The sequence below is a fragment of the Oratosquilla oratoria genome, chromosome 9 (genome assembly GCF_046742065.1).
Source record: "Oratosquilla oratoria isolate Oo_2021 chromosome 9, ASM4674206v1, whole genome shotgun sequence".
In the NCBI taxonomy this organism is placed as follows: domain Eukaryota; kingdom Metazoa; phylum Arthropoda; class Malacostraca; order Stomatopoda; family Squillidae; genus Oratosquilla; species Oratosquilla oratoria.
In genome coordinates, this window is record NC_134785.1 from 61,674,955 (window position 1) to 61,691,548 (window position 16,594).

The window sequence follows — 16,594 nt, forward strand, 5'->3', positions numbered from 1 at the left end:
AGCACAACTTATAAATCGTTCATATATGAGCGCTGAACTCTCTTCATGGAGGGAAATAGCTGTCGATCATGAGCCCAAACCGTGATCCAAGACCATGGTGAATCTCACACTTTCACACACCACACACACACACATACGCACATATAATATATATATATATATATATATATATATATAAATATATATATATACATATATATATATATACATATATATATATATACATATATATACACATATATATATACATATATATACACATATATATACACATATATATACATATATACACATATATACACATATATATATACATACATATACCAAGGCTTTTCCCCCTTTCAAGGGAGGTAGCCAAAAAGGGAAAGGCATAAAAACACTCCCACCCATTTCATCCCTAAATACACTCCACACCCCTCCCACCCTCCCTCTCATCTGAGCACCTCCTGGATGACGGGTCATCCCTGCACCTTGCCCACCGCCCTGGGTCAGAAGCAGTGTCGCAAGACACAGCATATGTATATATAAACGAAAAACACATATACATACACATGCACACACACACACACACACACACACACACACACATATATATATAAGCGAAAACGTTTGGATTTTCAGTCTATCATTTTTCACGTGGTGATCTGTACATTTGTGAATCACGTGTTGAAGAGATTTTTCCTGTATATATATATATATATATATATATATATATATATATATATAGTATATATATATATATATATATATATATATATATATATATATATATGCAAGCAATCACATCACCGTGATACAAAAATGAAAAAACCCCACAAGTTTCCTTTCTCCTGTGGTTAATTTGCATATTATATATATATATATATATAATTCTACTCCGATATCTACAGTAACCTATTCTAAGCACCCTCAAAACATGCTCATCACTAAACGAGCGCCCCACAATAGACCTCTATTTTTTTACACTTCCCCAGTCCATGGACATCGACACAGTTGAAAGACAACAAATAATTTCACCAATACGACTACGTCCGGGTGCCCGGCATTAAAGTAGTACCAACGCATCGGTGGCCGGGAAACAAGTGATTGTGGCCGGTTACTTGAAGACAACGATTCTTCTGCAAGAGAGACCTGGAGTAAAGGATTGACTGATTTGGTAATAATTGGTGGGAGATGGATCATTGTGAGTGTTGTAGAATTTCTTGAAGATGTTCCACTAAATACCTTAACCTGTTGGCTGTAGACAGTAAGAATAAAATATGTAGTTCATTCATATTAGAGGAGATGTTGAGGTAGATGTGAACCATTTAACGCCAGGTTTCCGCCAGACAAATAAAACCACCCGGCAGGCATTTCAACCAGTATATGGAGAGCAGACCTTGGGTTAGGTTTGTCATACTTTAGTCCTGGGATCGTCCACCGCACGTGTGCCAAAAATGGCACACGACCGGGTTGATAGTAGCATATCAAGTGATTCTGGGAACTTGCGAAAGTACCGAAAACAGGCATCACCAATTCACATAAGCAAGAGATGAAAACGTCGAGGAAACAGGGTTCAACAAATAAGAGGCTGCCAAAGTATATATCTAAGGTAGTCCACCCCTGATCTTATCAAGCGTGACAGAGCACATTGGTGAGCAAAAGATTAGATAGATATGGATTACGTTATCTCTGGTATTGCCAAAGGTTTTATGCACAAATGTATTTAGTCGTTTTACTTTATGAGACTCAGTCATTCAGTTAAGTCGCTCAGTTAGAGGAAGTTAAACGTAATTCCAGAATCAGGTAAATAGATAAGACGTTTCTGATGTGGCAACGTAGCAAAGGTTTAGAGTACAAGCGATATGTGGCACCCGCGCCAAAGGAGTCGTATGTTGAAATATTCTTCCTGATTCTTCTGTAGGTGACTTGGAGTCTTTGCAAAACAACCAACAGTGAAGGTAATGCATTCGTATGTAACTGTTGATTTATTTTATTCATTTAAGTATATATATATATATATATATATATATATATATATATATATATATATATATATATATATATTAATTTCATCCATTTATTTACTTAAATATTCACTTATTCGTTTATTGGTACACTAAGGCAGTGCATTATCGTTTAAACATCCTTATTGTATTTAAACCTGAGCTAATCAAGTTTGGACTATGGTAATAATTTTCTGTTCTGCTAGACCAGAGGTTGGGCATTTTTCCTACCTAGGGCCATATGGATATTTACATCATTCGCAGGCCATGCAGAATTATTACCTTAAAAGACCGCCTACTTTTTTTTTTTTTTTTATAAAACATTTAACTTACCCTGAAAGCAAACTTTACGCGTTATTATTATGATGTTGTTACTTTATAATTTTATATTGTTATGAAAAGTTTTCATAGGACTATTTATTGCTCTACACTTGTTATGGCGGGCCTGACCAAATCCCCACAAGACTGATGCGTAACGATAGAAAAAGACCTCTAAACAGTTTCCTTTGTTACAAACCAGATGCGACTTCTTCAGTTACTCCTCTACGGGGCCACTCTGCTTCTCGAGGCTCGAGCGGCCCGTATCCTGTTCACGGCCCCAGTCGCCCTCCGGAGCCATGCACAATTCTATTCATCCTTGGCCATCACTTTGGCCAAACAGGGCCACGAGGTGAGTCAAGAGTATGTGTTGAACCACCGGGGATGTCCTTACCTTACCTTACCTTTACCGTCGTGCCATATCCTCTTGGACTTCGGCAACCATGGAGCGCCACCGTTCACGGTCCCTAGTTACTTGTAACATCTGTGCTGGTTTGAGTTGTTTTCCCGTCGCCCTCATCAGCCCGTCCATATACTTCTCCCTCTGCTTTCCTCTTGTTCTCCTTCCCTCCACCATTGCCGTCATCACCACCTCTTCCAACCCTTCCCTCCTTATTATAGGTCCTAAGAATCGCAACTGTCTTTTCCTTATTGTTGTCATCAACTCCCTATCTGTCTCCATTTCTCTCAATACTTTTTCATTTGTTTTCTTCACTGTCCATGGTACTCCTAATAGTCGTCTCCATATCCACATTTCTACTGCTTCTAAGTTTTCCTGCAATTTTTTGCTGATTGTCCACGCTTCTGAACCATATGATAGTGTTGACCATATAAATGTGTTAACTGTTCTTCTCCTTATATCTGTATACATTTTCTTGTTTGTTAAAACCCCTTTCATTTTCTGAAACGTGCTTTTAGCTATCGCTATCCTTGATTTTATTTCTTTTTCACATCTACAATCTTCTGTCAATACGCTTCCCAGGATGTCACGTTCCCATATTTACACCACACTAATCCACACCTTTCACCTTATGCTATGATCCCGTCATGATATTCGATCTCGGTACCAATGATGAAAGTGCTGGTGAATCCTCGGAGACAATCTACAACATGAGAAATAGGGGTTATCCCCTCAAATAATTAGAATCTGACGATAGCTAAAACTGGTCAAGAACACCGAAATGATTCATCCAAATAAATTTAAGAAATTCGCTGCTCAGAACGTTTTCTTTGGCTTGATAAAAGTGTCTGACGACAGACTCGACGACCACATAAGTCTTGGATGAGTGATGAAAAAATTGCGAAATTGGGGCCCAGATAACCCTAGAAGCTTACCCACCCAGAACAATGCGTTGTTTGTGATGACATGACCACTGTGCAGTTAATTTTTTATGAGTTCTTCCGTTGCTCTCACATACCCTATTTAGAATGAAATCGTTTGACATCAGCTAAACGAAAATTTGTAGTGCGCCATCATAGAGAAAGGACTGTTGAATTAGTACCGCCTGATTATATCTATTTTGTATTTGTAGCTGAGTAACCCTCTTATTTTGTGGACTGGCTTGATCACTTTTTCAGTGGTTACAAATATTCTGGGTGAAAGAGAACAAGCATAACAGCTGTAATTTTATATTTTATAATGCACGTATTGCGGTGCATCATCGTACGTCAGGCACCTAATGTGCGCACGAATATTTGAACCGTATTGAAGAAGTTACAAGAAAATCGTCTGGTGTAAACAGAATATAAACTGCGTTGGGACAACCAGGAATAAGAGATTTACTTCCATATGATGTTTTGTTAATCCCATTGAGTGAGACAACATTATTAATATGTTTTGTTCTGGCTAAGAACAGACGATATGAGTAGGAGGAATCCATATGCTCAAGACGCCTTTTCAGTCCAACAGAATTCGTCCTCTCTCTTTTTTTTTTAATTAAATATGGCCTTAATCAATCACGGGCATCATTGTTTTGCGATTATTAAAGTGGGACCCACAGAATCATAGGGATCAGTGAAAAGAATATTGCAACACGTGGAACAGTTCTCAAAGCCTTATTTATATTCCCAGCAACACTGGGAATAACAAAACATGATGAAAACGACACTCCAACCAATCATCTGGAGCTTTTGCCATAAAACTGAGATTCGCCTTTTCCCAAACCCGCTGAAACAGGCTACATCGTTCCAGGTTCTACATAAGAAATGTTGACATAATTGGCGCTGAAGGACATTATCCTTCCCAAAAATGATTAAAATCGTCTCGCATGAGCCAAAAAAACGTTGCGGCCAGGACGCAACCTTACTCGAAGTCGTCGATGATGGCAAACGGCTCTGAGATGCCCCCTTAAAGGAGAACTCTCCTAATAATGCCCTCATCGTCTCTGAACTTAGTCAAAGGCTTTGTCCAGGTTCCTGTTGTTCCCGAGTTGTCGTGCGCATGTCATGTCTACCGTGTCTTAGGATGGTCTGATATTGGTTGAGAATAGTAATTATCTATTTCTAGATTAGACCTACGCCATGACAGTCCGTTTCTAGTGCGATGATATTCCCAATTCCGATCCGATCCCCATCCTGATTTAATTTTTTTTTTACTTTAGCATTATTTATTGTGTATTCATTTGTGTATTTACTCATCTATTTATCAATTTATTTATTTATCTATTTACGTATTTACTCATTTATTTGTGTTTGATCATTTCTGTTTTATTTCTTCTATCTTTTATACATATTTTATTTATGCTATTTTGTTTTATTTGTTTTATCTATGCATTTACTAATTCATCGTCTATTTATTTATCATCTACTTAATTTTATTCTTGTTTAATATGTTTTAGCTTATGAGTATTCATTTATCTATTGAGCTACTGATTCATTTTTTTCAGGTGACGTTTCTAACTCCCTACGAAATGAAGGACACGACGCCAGGAGTTCGAGAAATCGCCCTCCCGGAACTCCAACTGACACCCTACATGCCAAACGTCTTCCAAGCCGCTTTTTCAGTACCAGACGTAAGTCGCTCCCCCCTCCTCCTACTACATTGGCTGGCGTACGACCTCGTAGACCTACGATGTGGGCGAGTCGTACGACCTCGTAGATCTACGACTTGGGCGAGTACTACGACCTCGTAGACTTGATCGTGTAATGGTCCAAGTAAACGGTTAATCGTCGAAGAGCGCCAACCGTCGTGGTGGTCATGAGCTGTGTAGTGGAAGCTAAGAGATCTGTCAACTCGTTTTAGAATTTATGCAAATATATATTAACATTATACCGAACAGGAGTTCCTCTAATTTGATCGAAGTCGTCTGGTATATATATATATATATATATATATATATATATATATATATATATATATATATATATAGATATATATATATATATATATATATATATATATATATATATATATATACACATATAGTAAGATTATCTAATTTGAACAAAATATTTCAGGCATCATTCAGAAAATCCAAAAAGAAAATATTGATTACATGGCTGAAGTCATCTTATCTATTCGTTTTTTCTTTCTTCCCAAGGATGACATTATGGAAGAGCTTTGCGCCAACGGGCTCCAGGCTCCTCAGGTGCAGCAACTGTTCGACGAAACATTCGACCTCATGATGATGCCAACGTTCTGGTCGGAGTGCTTTCTCGTGTTCGAGCACCATCTAAGGGTAGGAGAAATCAGCTGAAGCAGAAGTTAATGTCTTTACTCTGGGGTACAATGGTCAGGATAAATTGAGATATAATGACTGATGACCCTGAACAGTTGGTACTACTGCTTGGGGTATGTGTTTGTCTGCTCATAACAAGAGTAACTCGTTTTTAGGTTGCCTGTAGAGGACGTCTACAGAATTTCAGTTGTTGCTATACCTCAGTGAAAGCAATATTATATATATATGCATATATATATATATATATATTGGACCAAGGTCTAAGTAAAGAGGTCTAATCGCTGGAGTAGTTCTGCGCAGCTTCTGACGTCATTTAGATGCGTCCATTTTCTCTTTGTGATACATTGAAGAAAACTGTGAAACGCCAAGGATGACAGGAACTATAATATTTTATATATTATATATATATATTATATATCATATATATTATATATTCATATATATAGACAGGAACTATAATATTTTATATATATTATATATATATATTTTATATAATATTTGTCAGAATATAAATAATTGAGTGGAGCGGTGCGAGCGAAGGCGACGTCATTTTCGAACGACGGACCAACTTCAACTGACAGCTATAGGACCCGCTAACCCCACTTTGAACAGCCAAGTGACGTTCACGGGCTCGCTGCGCCAACTCCCTCGAAATTCGGTCGGAAGTGGTTAGACCTTATATTCTTAGATCTTGTATTGGACAGAAGGACGACAGAATGAGTGGAAGGGTGGTGAGATAAACACCGAGTAATGTTGGAGTGTAAATTTACTGACGTTTCGTCCTTAACAGGACTTCTTCAGAGTATGAGTACATAAGCATAAAATCAACATATATATACACGCGTTCATGTCCGCGTTCCTGCTAACCCACGCCACTCGAGTCCGCTTGTTTCCTCATCTCCCGGCGGATGAGTCGTCCGGACATTTGAGACAGTTTGATGAATCCGTCCCTGTGATTAAGGCAAGGCTGAGATGCTATATATGCTGCCTCAACTAGTTTCCTCTTTTTCTTTTCTAACCCCTGTTGTAAAATCTCTACCCCGCTCCAGTTGGGAAGGTGTCCAAGTTGGTCTCCTTACCTCTCACTATTTCGCCAATTTTCATGCTGGATGAGCTGGCAATCTTCAATCCTGTGTTGCGTAGTAGGTGTCCTAATTCTTCCTAATTGCAGCCAAGGAAGCAATCGGCAGCATGGATGACCAGGATTTACCGGTGGGTAAAAATGATTTACTTAAATTAATCTCTCTATGTGTCAAGTTCGGACCCTTCATGTTCAACAATGAAGAATATTGTCAGATACGTGGCTTGGCAATGGGAAGTCCGCTAAGTGCAGTCCTAGCTTCGTTATACATGGAAGTCTTAGAAAGAGATCATTACATGAAGATAATCGGGAGAGGGACACATTGGTTTAGGTATGTAGATGACATTCTAGTCATTGCTCCAGAGAAGACCAATTTCTCTAAATTACTCAATAGGATGAACTCAGTGGACTCGGACATTCAGTTCACAGTGGAACACGAGGTGGACAAAAAGCTACCTTTCTTAGACGTACTAATCTGGAGAAAGGACAATGGCACGGTAAGTTTTTCGGTCCACAGAAAGGCAACTAACAAAAATGACCTTATTCATTACTTCTCGGCACACAGCGAGAGAACCAAGAGAGGAGTAATAATTGGATTTTTTCTTAGGGCATTCCGGGTATGCAGTGAGGAGCATATTGATAGAGAGGTCAAATATATTTTTAAAGTCTTCACAGATCTCAGGTACCCGGAAGGAATGTTACACAGCTTGAGAAAAATAGCACTCAGAACATTGGATAAAAAGGGTGAGGTTAAGGAAGATAAGGAAGGTGACTTTATTGTGGTTCCCAGTTCCAAACACACGGAAGAATTAGGACACCTACTACGCAACACAGGATTGAAGATTGCCAGCTCATCCAGCATGAAAATTGGCGAAATAGTGAGAGGTAAGGAGAGAAAAGACAACATCACTAATAGCGTGGTATACAAAATACCATGTAGCAGCTGTGAATTGAGCTACTTTGGAGAAACTGGGAGAGGCCTACACAAGCGAACATACGAACACAAGAACGACCTAAAAGCCCACCGCACTTCCAACGCATTGGTGGTTCATTTAGACCAACTTGGACACCTTCCCAACTGGAGCGGGGTAGAGATTTTACAACAGGGGTTAGAAAAGAAAAAGAGGAAACTAGTTGAGGCAGCATATATAGCATCTCAGCCTTGCCTTAATCACAGGGACGGATTCATCAAACTGTCTCAAATGTCCGGACGACTCATCCGCCGAGAGATGAGGAAACAAGCGGACTCGAGTGGCGTGGGTTAGCAGGAACGCGGACATGAACGCGTGTATATATATGTTGATTTTATGCATATGTACTCATACTCTGAAGAAGTCCTGTTAAGGACGAAACGTCAGTAAATTTACATTCCAACATTACTCGGTGTGTATCTCACCACCCTTCCACTCATATATATATATATATATATATATATATATATATATATATATATATTGATAAGTATTTTAGACAAATTATTTGGATGATGGAGAACTTAAACACAGGGGAAGGGTTCCGAGCCTTCCCCTGTGTTTATGTTCTCCAACATCCAAATACACATACACACACACACACACACAAACACACACACACACACACACACACACAAATATATATATATATATATATATATATATATATATATATATATATATATATATCAGTTTCATCGTTGTTTGTGTCATATTTCTTCACATAAATTTTTTTTTCTTTGTAATTGCACGCCTGTCACTTTATTACCGCCTCCACCATTGCTGGGTCCAGCTTCCCTGACTCCATGTTATCATCAAATCCATGCCCAGAAAATCTCTCTTACCAGGTTCCTCTCGTCTTAGTACTCCCAATGAGACAGTATCAACTTGTGGACAGTTGGTTCGGCAACCCATCCTTCCCGTCCTATAATGCCAACCTCTTCGTTGGAGGAGAATATCCATTGTCTTTTGTCAAGAGAACGGCCAGCATCATGTTTGACCTCTTGATAACAACCTTCAGCTCTTGGAAGCATGGCTTGTAAGTATGGGTGATTTCATAAATCTTTCTTTTTTTTCTAAATTGTATTGAACAACATAATGGAAATTTATATGTTTGACAAACTTCTAGATTTATTTATTTTTCTAGACTGGAGTAAATATGCCACGAGTACTTAAATTAATTTTGCAAATCGGTTTGTGTGCATCTGTACGTTTATCTAGGAGGGTCTACATGCGGTTTCTAAATTTGAGGCTATTCTTATAGTGATTCTAATTTCTCTTACATTCGTAATTTTTTTCTTCACTCCTTTTTTATTTTAACAATTTACCTTGTTATTTCTTGACACCCTTTTTAGCATTAGCTGTTGTAGTTTAAGCCAATACCCTCTTGTTCTACCAACAAAATAATTTTAGTAATCCTTTGAGATCTATGAAAGCATTTATATGTATTTTTTCAGTTTCTGTAACCCTCATGTAATGTAAATGGCAACTTATGACTAATCTTTTTTAAGACCTTACGAGTATTTCCTACTTTTTGTACATTTTAATTCTAAATTTCGTGCTATCCTCCTGTTAATCTTTTTGTATCTTCTATTCCTCTCCTTCTTTTCTATGTATTTTTCCTTTTGTTTCTCTGTGCCATGCTCTCTTTGTCTCTCTCTGTCAGTTGCGGCAAGACCCTGGGTCTTTAGGGCCGATGTCGGGTCGCCTCCCCGCCTGGCTAGGGCAATAATTACGTGTCACGGTAATAATGGTAATTCGGCAACGATCTGTTGATCCTCAGAGTCGTAAAGACGCTTCAGTCTCGTGGACTCCTGCCGGATGGCATGCCTCCCTTCGAAGTCTTCTTTAAGAACGCCAGTCTTCTTATTCTTAACAGGTAAGGCTTCAATCATAACTTCATCTTTCCTTTCTAAAAAAAAAAAAAAAAAAAAAAAAAAAATTCAACAGTGTAATCGAAAACGTGTTGGTCTCGCATTTGCTTACTTGAGGGTTCGAATCCTGCAATTTCCTCTACTTCCCAGCAGTGGCATAATAGGGCAAAGGTGACGGCCTCAGTTGCAGCTACTCAGCGCCTCCTGTCGTAGGCTCCTCACCTACAGACTTTCTTCCTTTTTAATAGATTTTTTTTTGTCAAGCGCTCGACGATTTCATTTATGTTAGAGGACACCCACAGTGTGCTCCAAGGGTTTAACTGGCGTTTCTTTTCCTCTGTGGTCCGCAGCTACCTCGCCATGGAAACCCCAACGCCACACGTTATGAACATTATCCACGCTGGAGGTCTTCACATACGCCCCACGAAGCCCCTCCCTCAGGTAAGACCTGATTTCGAAGTCTCAGGTTCCTCCGGGTACTGCCACTTCTAACAGAGGGATACGGTGGACACCGTCTCTTGTGTTCAAGGTTGAGGTCCGGGGATGTACCATCCTTGAGAAAAAAAAAAAAAATATATATATATATATATATATATATATATATATATATATATATATATATATATATATATATATATATATATATTATATATTACGTTATGTTAGGTTAGCTTAGTTAAGGTGAAAATCCACAATTGTCCTAGGTTTCATTGAAGCAGATTAGACTAGGTTAGGTTAGGTTAGGTAATGTAAGACCCCACAACTATCCTAGGCTTAGTGTTATCAACGTACAAAAAATTTGTTTTAATTGCTACTATAGGGGTTGATAAAAAAAAACAAGCTGTCATCAAGTAGAATAAAAGAAGAGTGAGAAAAAAACATGTCTAAACAAAAGTTTAAGCTAAAAAAATCTTCATACAGCTCTGTCTGTGGCTTTTTGATGATAAAACTTTTTTCTTTCTTTTTACTACGAAAGGCTTTCTCGACAGGATTTGGAGGAGTGGGTGCAAGGAGCAGGGGAACATGGTTTCATCTATTTCAGCCTCGGATCTGTCGCCCAGACTTCAGATATTCCTGAAAAGTATGTTTTTCTTTCATAGTTAACACATGCCTCCATCCATTTAATGATTTATTTTTTACGTAAAGCATAGTTAACTCCTTCCATTTAGTGACACTCTTTTCTTTCGATATTTACTGTATATATATACATACATATATATATATATATATATATATATATCATATATGTATATATACATATTATATATATATATATCATATATGTATATATACATATTATATATATATATATATATATACACATATATACACTAAAGACCCACGGTTGATTGGATTAAGAAAAGAGGAAATAACGATTTCCGTATATTTCGATCACTGGCTGTGATCCTCTTCAGCAGAACACGTAAGAGGCCATCTTTTAAATCCTGGTAGCGGCTCACAGGACCCGGTATCTGATTAGTCTTCTGATTGGCCGTCTTCCCTTTGTCTATGGGCCATTTGCGAGCCGTGGTGAGTGCGCGCACTTCCGCTCGCGTTGGTGACGTGATCAGTCCCGGCTCGGTCTGCATGGGAGACGGGGGTCTCAGACGCGGTCGGTGTTGGCGAGTGGAGTTTCGCCACTACACCATCACTTCTTCAGGAAGTTTGTTATTCGCCTCCAGGTTACTCCTGACGCTGTTGAGGGCCTTCGGACGTCTTCCGCAGAGGGTCTTGATGAAGTGGAACGAAGATCACCTTGAGGGGCTCCCAGACAACGTTCGCTTGTCTAAGTGGCTCCCCCAGCAGGATATTCTAGGTACAGATGTGTAGCTCTTCTAGCTATCTTCCAAATTCGAGACTGCTAACAGGAGTGACAACTAACTTATATGAAAGTGGTAGATGCCGACAAGTCTATCGAGATAAATGTCATGTGAGGACAGAGCCTTTATTTGTACTACGTTTAGCTTGTTACAGATTTTTCAAGTACTAATAAAGGCTTCGGCCTCACGTTGCCCCCCCCCCCCGCCCCCGAAACTTCTTGATAAGGTATTTTGCATTATATCCCACCCCTGTCATTATCTGTCCTTAGGGTACTTGGAACGTTTTTGAGTCTGACATTTAAAACGTTTGATCTAATATTTATTTATTAATCTATTTTTCTTTTGAGTCCGTGGTAACTTTAAGAAAAGAGATCTCTTCCATATCTTCCTCAACCTCAGCGTACAGGAAATATCTGAGACGACCTGATTATTTTCTTATTATTATCATCATCGTCATTATTATTATTCTTGGAGTAATCTTCTCTCTCATACAAATTTTGTTAAATTGGATCTGTGTAGGTGATCGCTCAAAATTGCGGAAGAGTCTTTTTATTTTCCTCATTGTTCAATGTGGTATAGAAGTTCCCAATATTCCAATATCTCGAAATCTGCATGGACTGGTACCCAGGTGAATATTGGAAACTTCTGTTCCATATTGAACAAATAGGGGAAAAAAAAGTCTTACGCAATTTTGAGCGAACAGCTACACAGAACGTCAGGGGATATCTAATTTAATATTATTATTGTTATTATTATTATTTATCAATTACCATTATCATTATTATTATTTCTGCTATTGGAAGCTCGCTGGCTGAACGGGTTATGGCGTCGTTACTTGCGGCAAAGGTCGAGGTTAGGGCGGTTCGAATCCTGCCACCGGCGAAGTTGAACCAGGAGCATGGTTAATTAAATTTCACGCTACAAAACCCTCTGTGAGGGGCATCGTCCTAACCTCCCGCTAGGGGGGAGTGTGTGACGTTAAACCATATCAATCAATCATCGTTGTTGTTGTTATAATTAACATTTACAACCAGGAAACCTCTTGTGTATCTACAGCCCACCCGAAAATCCAGCTCTTCATCACCCATGGTGGCTTAAACAGCATACAAGAGGCTCTCTATCACGGCGTTCCCGTTCTCGGGATGCCCATCATCTCAGACCAGAGGCACAACGTTGAAAAAGGGTCTCACCAGGGATGGGCTCTGTCTCTCCTTTGGTGGGACATGACAGAAGAATCATTGATGTCAACCCTCGATTTGGCCCTGAATGATACGAGGTAATGATTTGGTGGTAAATTGAAATTATTTCTGTGGTGCGTGTAAAGGTGGAAGCTCGTTATTTTTATTTTCTTCTGTTAGTTCACAGTTTCGAAATTCTACTGGTTACAGCGGATATAAACACAGTGTTGTCATTTCTACCGGTGTGCCAATACTCCCGAATAGATTAAAAAATGGGTGTGTCACTTCAGTGGTACCATTTCTAATGAGGAAAACAAAAATGTTCCCGTTTCTAGGACGAAAGTAAACAAACAGCAAGAATATGAAATTTCTGTTCCTTCTGCTGTGGATGAAAACATGGCATACAAGCTGAATGGTTCAAATTCACATTTTCTTTTATACGATTACAAAGTAAAGCCTGATAAGATCCTCAGGACGATGCAATATGTTGTAGTGATAGGTTTTAGGTGATATTCTATGAAAATATGTACAACACATGAACAAACAAACACTAAAGGCTTGCTGGAAGAAGCTGATTCATGCATTACTGCTTAATGACACTAATAATGGGAGTACCTTCTTTCTCCTCTCCCTTGGAATAAGAGCAACACTAATCTCCTAGTTAACTCTTCCATGAGAGGAGGAGGAAGGTGAGTAGCCAAAAAAATGAAACGGTGGGGTCCTGCTGTGGATGTGCTGTGCCTTGCTGCATTGTTTCTGACGTGGGCAGTGGGTGGGAGACAAGGATGACCCGTCGTCCACAAGGAGCTGAGAGAGAAGGGTAACTAAAGGGTAACGGATGGAAGTATATATATATATATATACAGATATAGAAAGGTTGTAGGTAACTCGGCGGGCGTCAGGGAGAACTGAATTTAGTGAGCCACCTTATTATGAAACCAAAGAATTCGTATTTACTGGCACTTTGGTGTCTGATAAAGTGACACTGTGACACCCTGGCAACCTCACCGGCGCCTTTTCCATCGGCAGACTTCGGGACAAGACCCGCTGGATGAGTGCCATTCTTCGGGATCAGCCGAGGACTCCAGCGGAGAATGTCGTCTACTGGGTTGACTACGTTCTTCGGCATGGAGGAGCGCACCACCTACGTTGTCCGGCTGCAGACATGAACTGGTAAAACTCTCTCTCTCTCTCTGTTTCCTTCTTCTTGGCAAACCACTGTCATTCAGGCTTAATACAATCATAGTATGTTAGATTTATGTGTGATGAAGTCTTTCATCATGATGACTACAAGTAAACCCCCCACCCTCTCTTTCTCCACGGTAAATGAAGTTAATCATTATAAATCTAGCGTGGGGTGGAATTTTCCACTATCCTGACTCCTTCACAAACAAAACGACATCTTCTATGTCAGTTCAGTGTAGTCTACATTTCTGTATTTACTCTGAAACTGGTATACTGATACATGTAAAGTATATCAGCGGAGTCTTGGTGTACTTTAATTACTCTATGTCACTTCAATGTAGTCTGGATTAGTACGCTAGAAGTCCGTTACGGTGTTATGTATTCTGCAACACTTCATACACCGAAAACGATGAAAAACATGTGGTCTGTATTCAACAGAGCTTGCATTCGAAACGAAATTGAATAACTATGATAACTCTTTTTCATCAGAAGTCTTCAGACACTTTGGGGTTTTATAACCTTGTACTCAGGCGTACTTTACCATGCAATTCCAGGTTCTTCTTATACAACGTCGACATCTGGCTTACTGTGGTGACCGTCATCCTCATCGTAGTTGTCTTGTCCTTCGCCCTTCTGCGGTGCCTCCTTCGACGTTGTTGCTGCCCCAAGACCAAAGCCAAGGCAGATTAGTCCCCGGATATGGTCGGCTATCACACTGGGCTGACTTCTGTTGTTCTACATTGGTTGAAGGCGTTGGAGATAGACTATATGTGGCTTCTGGCCTTTATTATGTCGCCATCGAGAGTGGTGCTTTCCATAAACGGAGGTGACTAAGAAAATGGTGGTGGTTGCCAGCAATATATTTCACACTTATTTTTCTAACATCTTCTGTCCGATTATTTACATTTATGTACATTAGGGAACTGATTATGGACACTCAGAATTTACTTTAATTCTTATATAAATTTATATACACTAAAAGTGATGAAATTACGCTAGCAGCTGTCTTATGGTAACATTGTATGACAAATGTCCCCGTCGGGATGCAGGTGGCTTGACGGTTGAATCTGAGGTCAAGCCAAACTGACCGCAGGTCACGTCAGACAATGGGTGGTCCGTAGCTACTTCCAGGATCTGACGTCGAGTAGCTAATGCACACTATAGTCAGCGCAACGAGAAGTGACCGCTAAGGCGGGGTTAGTAGATTTCCCGGTGTTGCCACATCTCCACAGATAACACGGCCCGCACGGCTCACACTGAATGCAGTGTGAGGGGGGCGGGGCCAGAGAATAAATGTAGGGCAACGTCGCTTTCCCTTGCTCATATGCCATGTCTGACTCGAGGAAACGAAACCTTTATATAGAAAACATTGCTTTGATTTTTACCTCAGTGGTGGTGTGTGACAAAAAATTGGAATATAATTATATGTGGCAACATTATAAAAATATAAAATAAAATTATAAAATAATTATATGCACAGGGGGACTCTCAGTGCTCCGCCCTAACGGCCATTTCTCAATGCAACGAGTATACCATAGAATAAATCAATGACACTCAATCTATAGGCATTTCTTGCAACAAATTTCCTCCAATCTCAGATTAATCGGCGTTACCGCTCACCTCCCTTAACTTTTTTCTGCCGTAAAATCACTATGTCCAACTTTTTTTTTTCAACAATTTGATATGCTGTAGGAAAATCATTTTCCTCCAGCAAATCAGGTTCCCTCCCAATTGCTCCGACAGTCGGAGGAAAAGAAGCTCAGTGTGATAACGCCTTAGCGGCTTCGGCCGCAGACAAACGCATCCACCATCAGAAACTCCTCAACCATTCATCTTGATATGTTTGATAAGATCTTGCAGGTCTATTCAACACTGAATAAAATGGTCAGGCATCCAGTGCTTTCTAGTTACCGATTTGTGGCTGCTGTATCTCCTCTAGGCCCTAGAAGAGATACATCAGCTTCCTAGAGCAGCCACAAATGGTTTTTAACGTTTTCTAGTGCCCTTAGTACCCCTTAATATCTCAGAAAAATTCCTCGTACCCCCATCCAATACAAATACAATGCAAACATATGAAAAGGATGAGTGATACAAACGTTATTTACTTTCTCATTGTAAATATACAGTGCCATTGCACTGGGGCTATCATGCCTCGTACCCCGTGGGGGTACAGGTACCCCAGGTTAAGAACCACTGCTCCAGGGGAACCTCTGGACCTAGCAAAGCCCCTGGGCCCCATGGGAAACCAGCTGTGTTGCAGCTTCTATAGTGTATCGCGTTGTGAATAGTAGTCTTGCCTTTGAGTACGTTTTCACCTTTTCCGCCCCTCTTTATACTCAGCTCTTGTGTTTGCTAATAGCAATTTGATGTTTACTAATTGTGTTCTTCTATACAATGACTGTATTAAGATGATTTGTATATATATATATATATACATATATATATACATATATATATATACATATATATATATATATACATATCACTAGTGAGAAATGTAGTAAC

At 39.5% G+C, this 16,594-nt stretch overlaps 1 protein-coding gene across 2 annotated transcripts; it reads left to right on the plus strand.

Moving 5' to 3' along the window:
- Positions 1-1,414: 1,414 nt before the first annotated feature.
- On the plus strand, positions 1,415-16,515 carry LOC143028487 (UDP-glucosyltransferase 2-like). 2 transcript variants are annotated; one of them, XM_076190663.1, is made up of 12 exons: positions 1,415-1,940; positions 2,506-2,655; positions 5,189-5,314; positions 5,843-5,980; positions 8,881-9,071; positions 9,816-9,911; positions 10,257-10,347; positions 10,896-10,987; positions 11,589-11,722; positions 12,783-13,002; positions 13,934-14,077; positions 14,644-16,515. In XM_076190663.1, the coding sequence occupies exons 2-12, from the start codon at positions 2,506-2,508 to the stop codon at positions 14,777-14,779; spliced, it is 1,518 nt and encodes a 505-aa protein (XP_076046778.1). In that variant the 5' UTR covers positions 1,415-1,940; the 3' UTR covers positions 14,780-16,515. The 2 variants fall into 2 exon arrangements, with proteins under 2 accessions (XP_076046778.1, XP_076046779.1); XM_076190664.1 differs by having other exon boundaries at positions 1,761-1,785.
- The last annotated feature ends 79 nt before the right edge of the window (positions 16,516-16,594 follow it).

What these genes read in the sequence shown, in the direction of transcription:
- LOC143028487 (XM_076190663.1), top strand. Translation starts at nt 2,506, where the DNA reads ATGCGACTTCTTCAGTTACTCCTCTACGGGGCCACTCTGCTTCTCGAG. An exon ending in CCCCCAGCAGGATATTCTAG is followed by an intron (nt 11,723 to 12,782) that starts GTACAGATGTGT and finishes GTGTATCTACAG; the next exon opens with CCCACCCGAAAATCCAGCTC. An exon ending in CCGGCTGCAGACATGAACTG is followed by an intron (nt 14,078 to 14,643) that starts GTAAAACTCTCT and finishes ATGCAATTCCAG; the next exon opens with GTTCTTCTTATACAACGTCG.